This window comes from Centropristis striata, chromosome 18 (assembly GCF_030273125.1).
Source record: "Centropristis striata isolate RG_2023a ecotype Rhode Island chromosome 18, C.striata_1.0, whole genome shotgun sequence".
Lineage (NCBI taxonomy): Eukaryota > Metazoa > Chordata > Actinopteri > Perciformes > Serranidae > Centropristis > Centropristis striata.
The window spans coordinates 28,717,509-28,738,619 of record NC_081534.1 but is presented as its reverse complement, the minus strand read 5'-3'; the positions used below and the strand labels follow the sequence as shown (position 1 = coordinate 28,738,619).

Here is a 21,111-nt window from a genome sequence, read left to right as displayed (position 1 = left end):
TGTAATAAAGTGCATTTCCCAATAATGTACCATAATACTCTTTTTTTTTTTTTACCAATAATGTAATAAAGTATAACATTAATGGGAGGTTATTACATTATCAGGTTAGCCTTCATTTCACAAGTCCTGATAATGTAATAATTCCCCAATATTGTAATAATTTAACAGCAGACCACCCATTACTTGGTTCAAGTGGTGATACTGTGTATCAACTCTAGCTCAAGAGCTCTAGCGCCACCAACAGGTCAAAGTTGAATGTTTATTCACTTTTGACCCGTTCATCCGTTTTTCACAAACGAGGTATCCATGACGACACATCAATGCATTCAGCGGCTTCTTGAAATCTAAAGGTGCTTGGTGTTATACTTTATTACATTATTGGTAAAAAGTGTATTACATTATTAGGAAATGCACTTTATTACATTATCGGGAAGTTATTACATTATCAGGTTTTATTACATTTTCAATGGACTAAGGTGCAGATTTTTATTGCATTGTCTGGAAATTATTACATTATCAGGTTCTACAACACCACCTGGATACTCAGCTAGTCTAAAAACACATCTGTCTGCCAGTCCAGATGCTTCTAGGCCTGAAAACACCTGCAGCACTAACAAAGATCTGGTCCAGGACAAACACCAAGTCCACCTAACAAGTCTTCATCAGGGGCCTCATTCATAAAACTGATCAGATTCCATCTTCAGCATTGACTTAAAGCAGAAATATACTATAATATAAACTTATTTTACCGTGGAAAATATCTTCTATTTTAAAAAACGTCTCCAACTTAAATGTTGGTTTTATGGAGGTTTGAAAGAGCTTTTTGGGAAAATAGTTCATCTTCCAGTATTACAAAAGCAGCTGTTTTTACTCTTAACTCTTACTTAATGTTTCTTTTTACAATTTATGAAAATAATTATCCAGTCTGCTGATTTATTTAGCGATAAATCATTTGGTCTGTAAAATGTCAGTTAACTCTGCCGAGGCTTGTGTTTTATTTGCGCTGGCCTTCTTTCCATGCTGCATGTCGTAAAGGATTTTGGATCTGTATTTTTTTGCAGAGAATTAGCAATTCTCAATGTGTTAGTAGAAGAAATTTCCCTCAAAAATTAGCAACTATTTATCCCATTTTAGGCGGATTTGATAGGATGAATGATGTCTAGTGCAACTCACAAAACTCAGATCAACTGTTAAACTAGTGAGATCAAATATGAATCAAGATTCTGTGACTGTGTTGCCTATTTCTTACCTTAAATGTTTTTATAAACACATTTAAGTGACTGTTTAGCTGTAATTTGAGAAAGTTTGTGACCAGGCCATCATCAATTGATTTCTGATTATTATTACGATTCACAATAAATAAATCCATTAATAGTTTTTTATGATTTTGATGATTTATTTGACTTTTTTGCTCTGGTTTGCTTCTTATTTCAGCCTCATAAAAGAATGTTATACCAGCAAAAATCTGTATTTCAACGCTTCAAAATAAATCCATGAAGAGTTTATAAATGTTTGATTTATTTGACTTTTCTGCTCCTGTTTGCATCTTATTTCAGCCTCCTTAAAGACTGTAAAAAACCTGTCTCATTCAGAATAAATCCATCAACCGTTTTATGAATGTTGCCCCTGAGTTGGACTTAACAGGACTGCAGCTGCTACACTTTCCATCTTCTGTAAACACAAAAAAAAGACTTCTAACCCTATCCCTGAGAAAATCCAATACTTCTTTCCCAAATGTATCGTAGAGTTGTCAATCATCAAAACCATAAATCTACTCCGATAATCTGACAGGATACTGGAAGGAGAAACTTTCCTAACTGGCCCAAACTACCTTAAAAACCCCCCGATCTGTTTCTGGACCACCCTGTCTACCACCATCTCCCCTTTCCCTCAGCGCTGCAGGAGTGGATGCATGTGTGCACAAACTATGTGTCCATATGTGCATCCTCAGTTTATATATATATATATATATGGTTTGTGGCTTGTGTGTGTGTGTTTTTTTGTGTGTGATTCGAGCCCACCCTGTCTCCACCGGCCTGTGATGTTACACATGAATCTACTGCTGCAGGAATGTGTTTAGATTTCTGGGTTTGGAGCTCGACCAGCTGCTCCGGGTCACATGTGCTCAATCTCCATGCCTCTGATGTCAGATTATCTTGTTTTTTTGGGGTCCGTTTCATGGAGATTTTCCTCCAAATCATAACCTCTAGTGGATGTATCCGAGCTGCTTTTGATGGTTGAATCAGCCCAGTTGGAATCTGAAGAAACTGGGAGGGATTAGTGGGTGTGTGGGTTGTTTTTTTTTTTTTTTTTTTCAATGAGTGGATGGCTGGGTTTTCTGAATATGTACAGTATGGATGGCTGAGGGCGGGAATGAGGCACATGGGTTTGGTGGGTATAGATTTGTGTGTGTGTGTGTGTGTGTGTGTGTGTGTGTGGGGATGAGCTGAATATAAAGGGTGTGGTGTGTTTGAGGGGGAAAGTGGGTGGAGAGGGTGGGCGGCATTCCCTAAACATGGATGGAGATGGTAACAAAAAAAATCAAAATCAAATAAAAAACTCACAAAATCATAACTGCTTTCCCCGCCCCAAAAAATAACAACTGAAATAACTGAACTTCCTGACACACACCGACAACAACAACCACAATAATAACAACAACAACAACAACAACGAGATGGGAGTCCCATGCTTGAGGTGGGTGGGAGCACATAACATGACACGGCAACACGTCACAGAGGGTGGGGGGTGCACGAGATGAGGACATGCAATTGGACATTTTAACGATAAACAAACAGTATCAGATTAACAGTTATAACATCTTAGAAACAATCTCTTAAAGGCACAGTAACTTAAATATCTTATATCCTACATAAGGCATGATTAACAGTTATAATATCTTAGAAACAATCTTCTCTTAAAGACACAGTAACTTTAATATCTTATATCCTACATAAGGCATGATTAACAGTTATAATATCTTAGAAACAATCTTCTCTTAAAGACACAGTAACTTAAATATCTTATATCCTACATAAGTCATGAAATCAGTCATATTAGAGCTTAACGTGAATAAAAAAAATAATTTTTAATGATGTTTCTGAGGTTTTTAAACGGCCGGTGGTGTGATCGGTGGTCGACAGCTCACGGGACAAATGCACCAGAATAATGACATCATGGTGAAGTCAGTGGACGCGACACAATGATAAAAAAACACTGAATATGTTTGATTTTACACAGACAGAGACAGAGATGGGTGGGTGGACACCAGATCAGACTACTGGCCATTTAAAACCTCACAAAGTACATAATACTGTCAAAATTAAGATAATTCTACTTTATAACTCACATAGGAACATGTAGTCTAATAACAAGGTGTTAAAAAACACAAATCAAGTCATTATAATATATTCGGGTGGCTTTGGGGAGTTTCAGGATCGCTCTATTTGTTGCATACTTTACTGTTATAGATTTAGTTTTTTAAATGGTTTAAATTACATTTGTTGGCAATTAATTCTGCACTTAATAACCCAAAATGTCAAAGCAAAAACACAAGAATAAAATACTTCTACTAAAGCAAATTAAGCTCTGGAGTGTCGGTTAATTTTGTTTGTGATATTTCTACCTTTTATACCTTTATTGTCCTTAAGTTGTTTTTGTATTGTTCTTAATTGTTTTATGCACCAATAGGAGTTGCACTCTTATTATATATATACATGACAATAAATAAAGGCTATTATATTCTATTCTTCTATTCTATTCGATTCTTTTCGTCTCAGACAAAGAGGAAACTTATCAAGGAAGGAGATTTTAAAGCTACAAGAAGAAATAAAAACTAATAGTCTTATGATACGTATCAAAACAAAACATCCTAAACATCCTGTAATCGTTAACTTTAATTAACTTTTTAAACTTAATTAAGTCTCGTAGTGTCACGGACAGACAAACCGACCTTCTCCCCGGCCTCTCGCTTGGCCTCCTCCCTCCACCTCCTCTCCTCCTCCTGCTTTGTTCGCTCCTCCGCCTCCCGCTTACGAATCTCCTCCAGCTGCTGCTTACGCCGCCGCTCCTCGTCCTGCAACTGATCACGCACACACGCACACACACACACACACACACACACACACACACACACACACACACACACACACACACACACACACACACACACACACACACACACACACACACACACACACACACACACACACACACACACACACACACACACACACACAGAGCAGAACATGCCAAAAGGCACGCATGCAAACAAGGAAACAATTAGTACGACATGAATCGTTTGTCTTTCACACACAAACTGAACAACATCTCCACATCCAGTTTAACTGCTGTAACACTAATGTTCACTAACATGTTGTGTGTAGGTTGGATTTATCTCACAGGACTGCTCCAGAGGGGAGGAGCAGTGTGCACTGCAAACACACAGCACTGGCAGATACACACACATACAAACACAAACACACACACGCATACATACATACACACACACACACACAGTGCTGAACATGCAGACACCAACAACAACATGCAACAACACAACACAGCCCCTCTGGCAGCTACTTGAGGTCTGTTTGATTTTGTTTCATCGTGTATTTATAAAAAGTTCCCACTGAGCAGGAGAGGGGAGTAAATCAAGCGTACCTGAAGTAACTGCGAGCTGCAGAAATGTTCTGATAATAAAACTGTCCCAACAGAAACCCAGTGGAGAACGCTGACACACAGAACAAACAGAACCTTTCTCTGGGCTGGATGGTGTTAAAGGGCCAGTTCAACCAAAGTCCAAAAGAACATATTCTGCCACTTACCCCCAGAGACATCAATCTAGGAAATATCATATAATTAAATTATGTATTATTATTACTATTAATATTATTATTATCATATATTGGTTCTGTGTAAATTATCTCATGTCTTATCTTATAATCAAGTGGTTTTTCATACATTTATTTATTTTCTAATATTGATTAATTCTATATATTTTTATTTATTTTGACTGTAATATTTACATTTTTGTATTTATTCATATTTGTATATATTTTATTTTATTTGTTTAATAAATCATTTTTTATAGCTTTGATTTTTATTTGTAATAATTTATTTTTATATTATTATTATATTTTTTTATTTCTTTTATTTTGTGTTTATTTTACTTTAAATGTATACATTAATTATATATTTATTATTCTAATTTAAATTATGATAAATGTAAATAACAAAAATAAATACAATTATTAATATTATTTTATGGCACATTATTAGTATATATGGATATTTTAAAATTATAACAATTTTTTTAATAAAATAGTTAATAATAATTTTTAAATATTTCTGCAATACAATTACAATATTATTATATTTAAATTATTTTATAAAAAAGAAAAAAAGTTTAGGAAGAAAATTGTTGAGTGCTCTGTGAGATTTCAGCGTGGACTTGTTGCCCCCTAAAGAGATTTAATATAAAGATAATTACAGTTATTTACATCGTCTTGCTTGAGATATTTTCCTTAAAACATAATTTTTCCATTCTTTGCTGTATTGTGCTTCAGGCAGAAATCTCAGACGCAAAAATAAAACCAAATACAGAACACAAGTCAGAAAATATGTCTTTGTTTTGGTTGAACAGTCCCTTTAACCCTTTGATGCACAACATGGGTCTAAAGTGACCCGACAGAGTTTTTATGTTCTATATCTTTGCAATAAATTATTTTCATCATTCAGTATTCCAGGTTTTCCTCAATTAGTAAAATATGTACTAATTTTATGTTTTCCTTTATTCATTTTTGAATAAAATCCCTTTTTGTGTCACTACTCTTCTAATGCACAACACGGGTCAAAAATTATCCATATCCATTTTTTAGCTAAGAAGCTTGCTAAGCTAACTACTTAGCTATATTCTTGGCTAAATAGCTTGCTAAGCTAACCACTTAGCTAACTTATTGGCTAAGTATTTAGCTTAGTAGCTTGTTAAGCTAACTACTTAGCTAACATCTTGGCTAAATAGCTTGCTAAGCTAACTACTTAGCTAACTTCTTGGCTAAGTAGCTTACTAAGCTAACTACTAAGCTAACTTCTTGGCTAAATATTTAGCTTAGTAGCTTGTTAAGCTAACTTCTTAGCCAACTTCTTGGCTGAGTAGTTAGCTTAGTAGCTTGCTAAGCTAACCACTTAGCTAACTTGTTGGCTGAGTAGTTAGCTTAGCAAGTTACTTAGCCATGTAGTTAACTATGTAATATTACAAAAACTTTTTTACTTCATAAAGTATGAGAGGCAAAATGACAAAATAATGATATGTTGTTATCAAAAACAAGATATTTAAAGAATACTTGGAATATTCAATCATAAAATAAGTTGATATCAAAAGATAGAGCACAGAAACACACAGCAGCATTAAATAACATGAAGGAAATTAATGTGGGTCATTTTTGACCCATGTTGGGTCAATATGTTGTGCATCAAAGGGTTAAAGTAAGAACATAAAGAGGCTCAGCTGGTCACACACAGATGGATGAATGAATGAATGAATGAATGAATGAATGGACACCACGACACCATGATGTGGCCCTGCTCAGGCAGCGCCGGGGGTCCTCAGGACAACATGCACTGGTCTCCCCCTGTGATGCATCAGCCATGCAGGCTCCACCTCCATATGCACTCAAAACATCCCTGCTGACCAGAACCACCGCCACTCTACAAGCGTGTTTTTTTAGGATTTAGAAAACGCCAGTATGTCGTCATTGGTGCTCGCCACCCCCCCCCAGCAGTTGTTTTGAGTGGACAAAGAGATGGACAGCTCCCCCCCAGCCAAACAACACCAAGCGTCCCAGGACAGGCTGCTCTCCTCCAGCTAACCACGCCACAAGCCCTGCTGCCTCCAACCCCCCCACAGACCCCACCCAGCGCCCCCCAAAATGACACGACAGTAGTCCAGATGGGTGGGGAGAGACGGATAGGAAACACGGGCAGGTGGGCAGCCCAGACAGAAAACAGGAAGTGATGTAAAGGGGGGGGGGCGGGGAGAGGATACTCGTCATTAACAGGAAGAACATACCAAGTCTAGAACAGAGATAGCTGGGACAGCATTCTGCTGCTGAAGAAGAAGAAGACAATAGAGAGTGAGAGAGAGGGCGGGGAGAGGGAAAATACCCAAATACTGACAAGGAAGGTGTGGAGGAGATACCAGGACGGCTAAAGTTAGAGAAAGAGGAGGGGCAGGGAGGAGGAGGGAGAGACTGAGGAGTAAAAATAGAAATTAAAGAGAGGAGGGGGAGGACAGACAGTAAAGTGAAAACATTGTTTTTTCTCCACTGTGCTGATTAGAGGCTGATCGAAAGCTCCTAAATCCACCACTGAAAGTATAACTCGCTGTTTTATATTTATTATTTGTTTAATGTATATACAGGTGCATCTCAATACATTAGAATATCATAGAAAAGTTTATAATAAAGTTGGAATAAAGATTTATTGATTTAAATAGAAAATATCATGGTGAAAAAAATGATTGTTACAAAAAAAAAATTGCGGCACATACTGTATATTATTTCCTTGTGTTTATATTTTTATTGTCTCTTGCATTCTCTAATTTTGCACATTTATACTAGTTTTTAACTTTATTCTATTTTATTGTATTGTATTGGTTGCTGGAAGTTCAATTTCCTGAGGGATTAATAATAAAGTTCCTATCTATCCATCCATCTACAGTCATGGAAAATATTTGTCGACCACCCTTGTTTTCTTCACTTACTTGTTCATTTTAATGCCTGGTACAACTAAAGGTACATTTGTTTGGACAAATATAATGATAACAACAAAAATAGCTGATAAGAGTTTAATTTAAGAGCTGATATCTAGACATTTGCCATGGTTTTATTGATAATAATCAAAATCATTATCAAGAAAACCATGGAAAATGTCTAGATATCCATCAATTCTCTTCTGCTTATCTGGGGCCGGGTCGCGGGGGCAGTAGGCCAATGAAAATGTCTGGATATCAGCATTAAAATGAACAATAAACTGAAGTAAACTAGGGTGGTCCAATCATTTTTTTCCATGACTGTTTATACGCTGCTGCACAAAGTGTGGAACCAAAGTTCAAAAGCGCAAGAACGGCCCGGAAGCTTTTAGGTGTCAATTTATTAGCAGCAGGTGCTGAGGTTAGCATAAATAGCAGAATGGCATGTGAATTAGTCACTATGGTGAGTGAAAATGAAGCCTGGAGACCCTCCTGAGGGTTCCTGGTCTGAATTAGTCTAGAAATAGAAATGCACGTTGATACATTTTTTGGTGCACTAGAAGTTAAAATATAGCCAAAGTACTCGTCCCATTGCTGACACTCCTACTCTACTCTTTAGGTTTTTTATTATCTCTCCTTATTTAGTTTTATAAAATTTCATAGCAAAGGAGATTATTTTCAGTTTTACAGCCTGTTCCGACCTGTGGGCTTCTGGGGAAAATGTGTGTTTGGTCGTCAAAAACAATAATAATAATAATAATAATAATAATAATAATAATAATAATAATAATGATAATGATAATAAAAGTAATGATAATAATGATAATAATAAAAATAATGATAATAATAATAATAATAATAATGATAATAATTATAATAAAAATAATGATAATAATAATAATGATAAAAATAATAATATTAATAATAATGATAATAAAAATAATGATAGTAATAATGATAAAAATAATAATACTATTAATAATAATAATAATAATAATAATAATAGTGATAATAATAAAGATAATAATGATAAAGCAGAGGGATGTTATAATAATACAATAATAATAATACATTTGATTTATAATGCACTTTATATTTAAGGAAATCTCAGTGTTTGAAACTTGTACTATTGTCAGTCAAAATAAATGAAAGAAACATACCCTTAAGCTTTTTTTTTTTTAAAGTGCTGTACCAAACATTCTTCTAACTTTCAACTATTGTTGAACTAGAGTATGAACTGAATTGTGACTTTTATCTCCCATTACACCCCCAGTATAAATCAAAATAGGATGTAAATTCTACCTCAACATTATTGTGAGTCATCCAAAAAAAAAAAAAATCTAGTCATCAATATCGATTCAGGATGCAGAGAACCCTTGTTGAGCCTTGTTCTTGCTGTACAACACATGCTGCATTTACATCATATGGGAAAGACGCAAGATAGAAGTATGTAAAGTGACTCAACTTTAAACTAGCTGTGACACAAATTGTGTTTTTGCAGCAGGATGCAGCTGTTTGCTATAAATCAACTCCTCTACTCGTCTCGCTGCGTACGTGTTTGGAACCAAAACCTACAGGAAACGTGTCCAAACACACTCGCAGCCGGCCTGTCGTCATAAAAGTCACACATTTATATCCATATGATGTGAATGCAGCATTAACAACACCTTCACCTGCCTGCAAACGAAACCACCGCCCCGAACCCCGCCCCCCCCAACCCCTCCAGCCAATCAGAATTAAGCAGCTCAGCATGGCAAAGCGATGACAGAAGCATGTTGCAGATGCACATTGCAGGACATTCATAGTGGGAGCCACAGAGGAATCCGGTTCCCTCCTTGTTGCATTTGAAAGCTGGCTCTGTTTTCTCCCCCCCACCGCCAGCCTGGTTTCCTGTGGCTCGCCCTTCCTCGTGTGCTGAACTACAGACTGAACTGTGAGCTGATGGGCATTATTACTTGGAGGAAGAATGTTTGATTTCTGCCAAAACAGCCTTCTGCACATGATACGATTTCCTGTTTTCCCCTCTTTTTTATTTCATTTTATTTGACTAATTCCTTCAGCCTTTCCTTGTAAAAAATCTCTCCTCAGTATAAAAAGCCCCAAGAATAATAATTTAAAAAAAAGAGAATAAAATGAAGAAAAAATTGAAAAAGCCCCCAAAAAATATTAAAGGAGAAGGAGAAGGAGAAAAATGAGAATAAAATAGGGAAAAAATATAAAAAGCCCTAGGCAAAATAGAGCTAAAAGAGAAGAAATTAAAATAAAATAAAAATGAGAATAAAATAGAGAAAAAAAATATAAAAAGCCCCAAGAATAATACAGTTACAGGAGAAAATAAAGAGAGAATAAAATAAAGAAAAAATAGAAAAAGCCCCCAAAAAATATTAAAGGAGAAGGAGAAAAATGAGAATAAAATAGAGAAAAAATAGAAAAAGCCCTAGGAAAAATAGAGTTAAAAGAAAAGGAGAAATAAAATGAAATAAAATAAAAATGAGAATAAAATAGAAAAAAAGCCCAAAGAATAATCGAGTTAAAAGAGGAGGGAAAAAAGTAGAAAAAGCCCTAAGAGAAATAGAGCTAAAAGAGAAGAAATTAAAATAAATTAAAAATGAGAATAAAATAGAGAAAAATATAAATAAAAAACCCCAAGAATAATAGTTACAGGAGAAAAAATAAAGAGAGAATAACATAAAGGAAAAATAGAGTTAAAGGAGAAGGAGAAATAATATAAAATAAAAAAATGAGAATAAAATAGAGGAAAAAAAGTTTTTAAAAGCCCAAAGAATAATAGAGAAGGAGAAAAAATAGAAAAATACAATAAAATAAAAATGGGGGGAAAATAGAGACAGAAAAAAATACTGAAAAATAAATTGAAAAAGCCCTAATAAAAATATAGTTCAATAATAATAATAATAATAATAATAATAAAAATATATATATACATATATAATAATAATCAAGTAACCTTAAAACTTTTGGAGCCAATTGTAAACCCATCCTCTAATACAATAGAGCTTAACTGGTGCCTACCTGGGCATTATTACTTGGAGGAAGAATGTTTGATTTCTGCCAAAACAGCCTTCTGCACATGATACCATTTCCTGTTTTTCCCTCTTTTTTATTTTATTTTATTTGGCTAATTCCTTCAGCCTTTCCTTGTAAAAATCTCTCCTCAGCTTTCAGGTCATCTGAGTTTCTGCATGTTTCTAAGCTTTATATCTCTCCTTTCCTTCACTTTTCAGTCTGTCTATCCTTTCTAATCGCACCACCCTCCTCCTGCGTCTCACCCTGGCTCTCTTCTCGGCCTCCAGCCTCTGCATGATCATCATGGTGTCCACGTCTTCGTCATCCTCCTCCTCCTCGTCCTCGTCGCTGTGTTTGGACTCCTGCAGCCGTTTCTGGAACTGCCACTCCAGCATCAGCTTCCTCAGGCGGTCGCTCTCCTCCGCCGTCCGCTCCGGCTTCGCCTGGAAAATAAACCACAGTGGCATTATTAGTAAATTTTTTGCAGAATTTAGATTTTTTTCAATATTTATTCTAGTATTCCACTGAACCAACACGAGGAAAGCCACTACACTAGCATTTTTTATTTATTTATTTGTAATATTGCCAAGTTTTATTCTCTCACAAGATGATGTTATCTGCTAATAAATGTTAAAGTGTGCTGCAGACCGAGTGTAGATCTACTTAAGCAAACAGAGACTATGCAAACAACAGCATTGTTAAATTAAATAAATGTTATTTTTTTTACAAGCAATTCAGCAATTTTGTGTCTCATTTGTTATCATATATAAATCCGAAGACAAAAAAGCATACAGGTTGAAAAATAGGGGAGAAAGAGAGAAAAGACTAAAATAGAAGAAAAAAAGGGAGAAAAAAATAGGAAAAAATAAAATAAAAAAGAGAATAAAATAGAGAAAAAGCCCCAAGCAAAATAGAGTTAAAGGAAAACGAGAAAAAAAAAATAGAAAAAAAGAAAAGAAAATATAAAATAGAGAAAAAAATAGAAAAAGCCCTAGTAAAAATAGGGTTGAAAAAGGAGAAATAAAATAAAAATTTGAAAAAATAGAGAAAAAATGAATTAATAAAAAAAGCCTAAAGAATAATAGATAAAAAAGTAGAAAAAGCCCTAAGAGAAATAGAGCTAAAAGAGAAGAAATAAAATAAAATAAAATAAAAGTGAGAATAAATTAGAGAAAAAAATATAAAAAGCCCCAAGAATAATACAGTTAAAAAAATATAAAAATTAAAAAATAAAATAAAACCGAGAATAAAATAAAGAAAAAATAGAAAAAGCCCCCAAGAAATATTAAAGGAGAAGGAGAAAAAAATAGAAAAATATAAATAAGTAACCTCAAAACTTTAGGAGCCAAGTGTAAACCCATCCTCTAATACTGAAGCCTACCTGGAGCTCCTGGATCTCTTTGTCCAGCAGGTCGACGATGTGCAGCTGCTGCTGTTTCTCGGCCTTCTCTCTGGCGTCTCGTTTCCACGGGTCGGGAGACAGACTGTCGCTGGACGTCAGCTCCTCCTTACTGATGGTGATGTACTGCAGGTCTCTCCTCTCGATGGTGCGCGGCTGCTGCTGCGGCAACAGCTCCCTGATCACCGTGTCCATGCCTTCACCACAATCACAAACATACAGTTAATAAAGTCTGCTGATAAAACCAGCAGAGAGATGAGAACAGAGAGGTTTTGTCTTGTTACCAGGGTTGGGGCCGCTGGCCGGAGGAGGAACAGCTGATCGCGGCAGGCTGGCCAGCTTCTCCGGTCTGGAGGGGGGGGGCTGAGGCTGCGGGGGGAGGTAGGGCTGGGGCGGGGCCACGGAGGGCAGAGGAGGCTGGTGGTGAGAAGGAGGAGGCAGGGAGCCTCCGTTGTTGTGAGGTTGGACGGGCATGACGGGGTTGGCCCGGATCTGACCCAGCTTCCTCTCCTGCTCTCTCCTCTTCCTCTCCCTGGGAAATTATCATCATCGTTAACGGCAGCAGTTACTGTTAGAATGGTGTTGCTATGCAGATTATACACAGGGTTCGTACACTTTAGCAGTGGTCAAATTCAAGCATTTTTCAAGGATTTTATAGGTCCATTTTCAATCTTTTCCAGTATCTTACACCTGTTGTAAGTTGCATGTTTTAGATGAGTACTTACACACTAAAAGGGGGAGATTTCACTGAACCATACCAACAACGATGGTATTACACTTTTAGGAGGAACGGTCTTCATTTCAGATAGGCTACTCATTATTTTTACATTGAACATGTGATTATCTATAGTCTATACTGTAGATGGATATAGTCAGATTGCAAGAGAAATACAGTAAGAATTTCAAGCATTTACAAGCACTTTATCCAAAATCAAAGCACTTTTAAACCTTGAAATTCAAGATTGAAATTCAAGCATTTTCAAGGATTTCAAGCACCCGTATGAACCCTGAAGAAAACCTACTTTTCAAAACCGCCTGCTGGATAAATGTTAATTTCTATGTTATATTGAACATTTAGATAAAATCCTCTCACCTCTCCTCCTCCAGCCGAGCCTTCTCCTTCTCATACCAGCGCTGCTGCTCCTCGCGTTTCTTGCGGTCGGCGGCCTGCTGCGCTGTGACCGGTGGGACGGCGGCGGGCGGCGGCGGCAGCGGGAGCTCCGGCTGGGGGTCGTACGGGTCGTAGGCGTCGGGGTACGGGGCCGGAGGCGGCGGAGGAGGAGGCGGCAGGTCGGAGCGCGAGGGCGTCTGAGCCGAGTGTGGCGGCGCAGCGTGAGGCGCGTTGGGCGTCTTCCACCGGCCCGGACCCGTCTTCTGGTTCTGGGTCTTGTTGGAGGAGGAGGAGGAGGCGGAGAAGTTGAGGTGCTCCTGGCTGGACGTGGACGACTCCAAGGAGGAGGAGACCTGAGGCTGAGGAGCCCAGTGGTCCGCACCGCCCACACCTGCAGAGACACGGGGACACAATCAGCAGGAGGTCAACAACTCTGTTGCTCTGTTGTTTATTTGTATAGCACTTTCCATACAAGAGAAACGTAACACAAAGTTCTTCACATAAAAAATAAAAAAAAGGAAAAATAAATAAGTGAGGAAACACTCGAGACAGGTTAGAAATCAATAAGATAAAATAAATAAAAATAAATATAATAAAAAAATATATATATATAATAATAAATTAATAATTAAAAAGTAAAGCATGATAAAATATATAAAATAGACCAATAAATAATAGCAAATACATAAATAAATAAAAATAAAGTAAGATAGGATTAAAAAAAAAATATATAATAATAAAAAATAAAAAATAAATGAACAATTAAAAAGTAAAGCATGATAATATATATATATATATGTGTGTATATATATATATATATATATATATATATATATATATATATATATAAAATAGACTAATAAATAGCAAATAAATAAATAAATAAAAAGAGAATATGTTGTAACACTAAAATAATAATAATAATAATAATAATAATATTATAACAATAAAAAGTAATAAAACTAGATAGATGAAAATAAATAAATAATTAAAAAAGTAAAGAATGATATATATATATATATATATATATATATATATATATATATAGATAATAGGTAATAGCAAATAAATAAATGAATAAATAAGAGAAGATGTTGTAACACTAATATGCCTGAGCAGAAAAATATTTTAAAATGGTTCAAGTAAAAGCCAAATTAAAAAGATCAGGAGGCTGTTCCAACAACGTGGACCACAGTGAGAAAAAAAAAGTAGGATTAAAAAAAAGTAGAATAAAAGTAAATCAGATAAATAAGCTGGACTAGGACCATAAAGAGATTTATAAACCAGTAAAAAATAATCTTAAAATCAATTCTTGTTGTGTCCCATCTGTGAAATGAGCCCTTCAGCCATAAACCTCAGATTTGGTTACAGTGGGTTTTATCATTAAATAGATTTTTTTTCAACATTTAAATCCAATATTTGTGTATATTTGTCTCTGCAGGTGTGTGGTTTCCTGTCTCACCTCCTGGAGGACCTCTCTGGTAGTCCAGGTCTCTGTGCTGGTAGTCCAGGTCCCCTCGGTGCTGGTAGTCCTGCTGGTAGTGCTGCTGCATGTCGGGCCTCAGAGCTCCTGGTGGAGGGTACAACTCCTCCTGAGAGTGGTTAATCCGCTGGGAAGAGATGAACACATCAGGTAAGACGTGAGAGAAGGTGGACTGACGATGAGAAAAGGAAAAATGAGATGCAGAGAAGAAAGTAGGAAGAAGGAGGAGGAGGGAGCAATGTGGGAAAAACACAAAGTACAGAGGTAAAAAATTATGCAAATACAAAAGCTGTTCAGATGAAGGATTCAACATTTCCCTGATATCTTTCAAGAGCATTTTTGTTCATTTTTTGTTACTGTTAGGTACATTTGATTTCTACAAATCTGCAGAAGAAAAACAAATAGTAACACTAATAGTAATAACAATAGCGCCTTTAGAAGGGAAAAAATGGGGAAAAAGAAAAAGGAAAAAATTAAGTAAAATTGAGAAAATGAAGAAAAGAAAATATGCAGCAAATAAATAGAGGAAAAGAGAAAAATATAAGACAAAAATTCTAAATATTTAAATGCAATAGAAACAGAGAAATCTGAAAAATATAGAAAAAAAGAGAAACATTTTTAAAAAATTAGAGACATTTTAAAAACAGATTAAAAGACAAACAATAAAAAGGAGAAAAAGTCCCCAAAAATAAGAAAAAAAGAGACACAATGTTATAATGTATAACTTATCATGTAAACATGGTAAATAAGAAAAAAAGATGTACATGTATACTCTAACATAGTCAAGGCCATCTCAGAACAGATAGAATTTTTTTTTTTTTTTTAAGAAAAATTAGAAACAAGAGAAAAAGAGAAAACAAAAGACGGAAAGTCAAAAATATCCAAAAAAAAGAAAATGATGAAAAGAAAAAGAAAAAGAGAAAAAAGTATAAATTGTCCTGATGCCCCCTCTCTGATATTGAACGATATATTAAAACATTTATGATTCAGACGTTCCCTGATATAAAGTCGGTGTCTGCTCTACCTGCATGCTGTTGTTGTGGATGTTGTCGACCACAGGGAGCCGCTCTCGCTCGTCCATGCCCTGCCAGTGCTGCGCGGGGCCCTGCCCGGGGCCCACCACCCGGTCCTGGCTCTTGGAGGCCGGGATGGTGAAGTACTCCCTGGGGTAGGTCTGGGTGGGGATGGGGTAGGCCTCTGGACGGGGCGGGGAGGGCTCGTCCTGATGGAGCCAGAAAAACACAAACGACCGTGTGAAAGGAAAATATTCTGGACACCAAACAGCAAAGTTCATACGGTTTATCAGTGGTCAAATTAAAGCACTTTAAGGACTTTCAAGGTCCATTTTCAAGCTTTTCCAGGACCTTTCAACGGTTGTAAGTTGCATGTTTTAGATACATGGTAAATACATGCTAAAAGGGGGAGATTTCACTTAACAAAACAAACAGTGTGGTATTACACTTTTAGGAGTACTAAACTATTACTAAAAAAGACACAAAATGACCAAAAAAAAGACACAAAATTACTAAAAAAAATACACAAAATGACCAAAAAAAGACACAAAATTATTTTAAAAAAGACAAAATGACACAAAAACGACACAAAATAACGAAAAACCCCCACAAAATGACAGAAAAAAAACCTAAATTAAAAAATTAAATTAAATTCAAGCATTTTCAAGGACTTTTGTACACTGGAACAGGCAACACAGTGTCAGGAAACAGTGATTTCTCATGTAGATACTGTGAGTCTCATCCAGTCTGGTGGCACATTCCACATAAAGACGCCAGCAGCTGAAATCTAACTGATACTTACGTCTGCACAAAGGTTCCCAGTGGACACGGAGGTGATCTTAGTGCCAGGTCCTCCCGGGTACACCGCTTTCCCTGCAGGACTCTGGCCCTGATCTGAAGAACGACACCAGACATTTTAGTTCAGGCAGAAACACACTTTTTACCTTTTATATTAGTTTATTATTGCACAGCATGCAACCTCAAAATATTGTTCTAATTGTTATTGTTTATTGTATTTATTTATTTTTTGCACTACCTCAGACCTGAAGCTTGTTATCATAGTCGCAGTTTCTTTTTGCACAACTGTTTTTTATTATAAATATTTAACCTGTGGTTCTGTTGCATTTTTCTTGTTAATAAAAATATTTCTGTTAAATTTTGGGGTCTTTGTTTTTATCTTTGTGGTATCGAAAATGGTATCGAGTATCGAGTTGAAAATTTTGGTATCGTGACAACCCTACAATCTACTAACACATAATACATATCATATTGTATATACATTCATTCAACAGCATATACATTATAATAACACATGTCATATATCTATAGAAATATACTACATCCATATAAATATACCATGTTTTCTTACTTTGATAAATACTGTTTTATTAATATTTTTAGGCAGTGAATTCCATTCTTTCATACCTCTCTATATATAACTTGTTTATACTGAAAATTATTAATTCTTTATTATATTTTTTACTTGTTTACTTGCTAATGCCTCTTATATTTCTAGTTTATACAGCTGTTTACTATTTATTGTTTTTTGCTATCCAATTCACTGCTGTAATTCTTGACATTTCTGAGTAATAGACAAATAAATACATAGTAAATAGACTTATAAAGGAAATCCAAATCTTAATCTTAATTCACTGACAATGCAACTGAGCAAAGGATACGAGGTGCAATGAAGTTGTCAACAACTCCAGAATAACCTAAAACGGGTACTGAAAGTGGTTTCTGAGGTTGTTTTTTTAAGACTTTTTTGCAGACTTTGTGTTATTGCCCCAAAGTATCATTACACTGTGTTTCCATATCAGGGTGGAGTACTTATAGAATAACACCACTCGTTTTCTTTTCCAATATTCCATCACTGACCATGCCAAGTTTTTTTTGTCATTATTATTTTTTTTTACTACTCTACTTAGTCTAATGGATTCTACTTAACTCACTGTCTACATAAGGTGGAAATGTTGTTTTCTTTTAACTTAATAAGACATTTACATTTGTTTACATATCATATTCTTTATACTTGTAGCATTCCTGCAAAATGCATATGTTTTATAGTAAATAACTGCCCATGTAAACATGTAAACTTAGGAAAAAAGTCTAATGATATATGTAGATGCTCATAAATGCTCACCTACATATATCTACATTTACATAAATAATAAGGTGGGAAAACAGCATCATTCCATTTTTTTTCGACTGGAGTGATTTTTATGAGGATTTTTTGCTTAGTTCACTGTCTATATAATATATATATCTATATTTTTTACTATATTGCAGGAGTAAATAGACATTTATATTCGTTTACATATGATATTCTGCAAATGCATATGATTTATAATGAATAACTGATCAAGCACCCGTACGAACCCTGAGTCTTGAACAAAGAACAAAAACACAGAGAGAGAGAGAGAGAGAGAGAGAGAGCGAGAGAGCGAGAGAGCGAGAGAGCGAGAGAGAGAGAGAGAGAGATAGATAGATAGATAGATAGATAGATAGATAGATAGATAGATAGATAGATAGATAGATAGATAGATAGATAGAGAGAGAGAGAGAGAGAGAGAGAGGGGGGGGGGGGGTCTTACTGGCTACGTTGGGGCTGGATCGGTGGTCGGCTCGGTTCTTGAGGAGCCGATCTTCGCCGCTCATCTTCTTTGGTTCGGGGTAAGAGTCCCAGCCGGCCTGCGGACTCTCCGGGGAGCCGTTCTGCACCGAGCTGTTGTACAACTCGAAGCCTTCGCTCTTTGGTCGTAGTTTGCCGTTCTTGTCTCGGCCTCGATCTGATGCTGCAGACCAGACAGAGAGAGTCAGAGAGACATGGATTAAAGTTAAAAAAAAATCTTCTGACTGAAATTTTATTCATGCATGTTCCAGGTTACTTGACACCTGCTTAAGAAATACTAATGCAGAAGAATTCAGCACCAAATGCAGCCATCACACTGAGATGCTCAACCAATACTGTTACTGTTACAGGAGGAGGATTTTAAACAGCTCTTCTATTGCATCATATTGTCTTTTCAATTATTATTTTTTTTGCAAAGCTCGTCTTTACTCTCTAAAAATATGAAGCATAACTTTTCATTCCATGTTTTTAGTTTCCTTATTATTTCAAGTAAACCTTGTAGCAGTATAAAAAACGCTGTAGCAGTACAGTGTGTATCTGCTAATAGGCTAACAGTTAGCTCTGTAGCAGTACAGTGTGTATGTGCTAATAGGCTAACAGTTAGCTCTGTAGCAGTACAGTGTGTATGTGCTAATAGGCTAACAGTTAGCTCTGTAGCAGTACAGTGTGTATGTGCTAACAGGCTAACAGTTAGCTCTGTAGCAGTACAGTGTGTTGTTCACTTAGCGATCTCTGTTTGTTGACAACAAGCACCGGACACTCTGTGCACAGTTAGCGATGCCGGTTAATTCACATGTTTATGATCAGCAGAGACTCTGTGCATAATTTGCCGTGTGATCACGGTCAAAACTGTCGCTAAGCGATTACTATATTGATCTCATAAATCCGTCGTAGTGACGGAGAACTTTAATCCATGGAGACAGAGAGAGAGAAATGTTCAATCTGTGTCTAAGTAGTTGAGCTTTTCTGTCATTTACTAATCAGAAGATATTAGTTAGTTATCTTTATAACATGTCCAATGATGGTCAATGCAGTTTGTTCCTGGCAAGGTTTTTTCAGTTTGGATGATCTTAAGTTAAACTTTTGCACAGTACTGTATATTTGTAAAATAGCTACATGGTACAAAATGAACTTTCTGGTCACAAGCCACTAGCTAATTTAATAAAACTGGCCTCAAAGCTGCACAAGATAAAAATGAACCCAAACAAACTGCTTTGGTGTTTTCATATTGGTTTTAGTGAAGCTGATGAAGCTTAGAGAAGATAAAACTATTTATTTGCGTCCTGTGAGAATCTACGTTTCGACTCGTCCAGTTTCCCAGCAGGAAGTTTTTTCCCAAAGAATGACCAGCGTCCTTCAGCGGCCTGGTGGTTAAATTTCTGTGTCTGCACTGAAAAACAGGCTGCGGTGGAGGAGAAACACCCGTTTAGCGTCATCCTGAACCGCCGACGCGACCCGGCCAGAAGACTTCCTTAATGAATCTCGGGTCACATTCCAGCAGACAAAGACCAGCACACAGCCAGACAACCTAGTAAACTCCATGCACACACACACACATATCTGGCCGTGGCCACAAACACTCATTATATCCTTCAGTCTGCTGGCTGGTTTTTTACAGCGCTGCTGCAGAGAAGACAACAAGGACGCACTGTCTGGACAAGTCTGCTTCTCCTCTTTCATCCAACACCAAATTACTGCCATTAACAGATGCTGGAGCTCACAATAGGACATTCATTAAAGTATTAAACAGCAAAAAATCTGCCAAAACTAATGACGGCGTGATCTTTTTAAATGGTCTTTAATTTGGGACTTTTATTTCACTTTTAATGATTGTTTAAGGACGTGGGGAAAAAAAAGCTTAAATGCATGTTGTGCTTCCACTGTTTTGTGTTAAATGGACCTGCAGGTTCATTATTATTTGATTCATTTCTCAAGTGTTTGGTCTATTTAACATCCAGAAAGCAGAGAAAATGCATTAACTAACAAATAGGCCACAACCAAAATTGATTAATTAAATATGAGATAAATAGGATAAAAATGAGCAAATCCTCACACTGGGGAGGTCGGAAACAGAAAATAATTTATATTTTTGCTTTAAAAATGACAAAAATCAATGCAATTTGTCAATTTGTCAATTGCAAATTGTCAATAAGCACCATTCAAATAAAATATGCAAAGTTCTGCAGAATCCTCAGGCAAAAAAAATGCAGATTTAATGCAATAATTTGCACTTGCCCCTAAATTACGTCCATCTACTGTATTTTAAGATTCAAATGAACCGTTAAAATATAAATTATTATGCAAGTAGTGACATTTTTAAGTACCAAAAACCCTTAAAAAAAGCAGATAAAAGTAACAGCAGCTCCTCTTAACATTGTGCATGTGCATATGTGTGTATTTGTGTGTGTATATGTGCTCACCTCTGGGCATCATGGGGCTGGGCTGGTTGAGGAGCGTGGCCAGTCCGTGGTAAATGGCTCCCTGCTTGGCGACCTCCAGAGTCACAACTGAGCCCGTCCTCGTCATCAGCTCTGCCGCCCTGAAAACAAAGAGAGAGAAAGAGAGAGAGAGAAAGAAAGAAAGAGGGGGAACATGAATATGAATAATTGCAACACAACTTCAAATATCTGACACAAAGCTTTTTTTCAAGCTTCGTCTTTAAAGTGATCAGAAGATCCTCGGTACAAGAAGTACTCAGA

At 36.2% G+C, this 21,111-nt stretch overlaps 1 protein-coding gene across 1 annotated transcript in view; it reads right to left on the bottom strand.

Moving 5' to 3' along the window:
• Positions 1–21,111, bottom strand: part of afdna (afadin, adherens junction formation factor a) — a 150,544-nt gene that overhangs the window by 9,700 nt on the left and 119,733 nt on the right. The window contains 10 exon segments of the mRNA XM_059356425.1: positions 3,953–4,081; positions 11,038–11,217; positions 12,156–12,370; positions 12,458–12,705; positions 13,267–13,675; positions 14,747–14,894; positions 15,792–15,989; positions 16,583–16,674; positions 18,375–18,575; positions 20,833–20,951. Coding sequence (XP_059212408.1) covers positions 3,953–4,081; positions 11,038–11,217; positions 12,156–12,370; positions 12,458–12,705; positions 13,267–13,675; positions 14,747–14,894; positions 15,792–15,989; positions 16,583–16,674; positions 18,375–18,575; positions 20,833–20,951 — 1,939 coding nt within the window.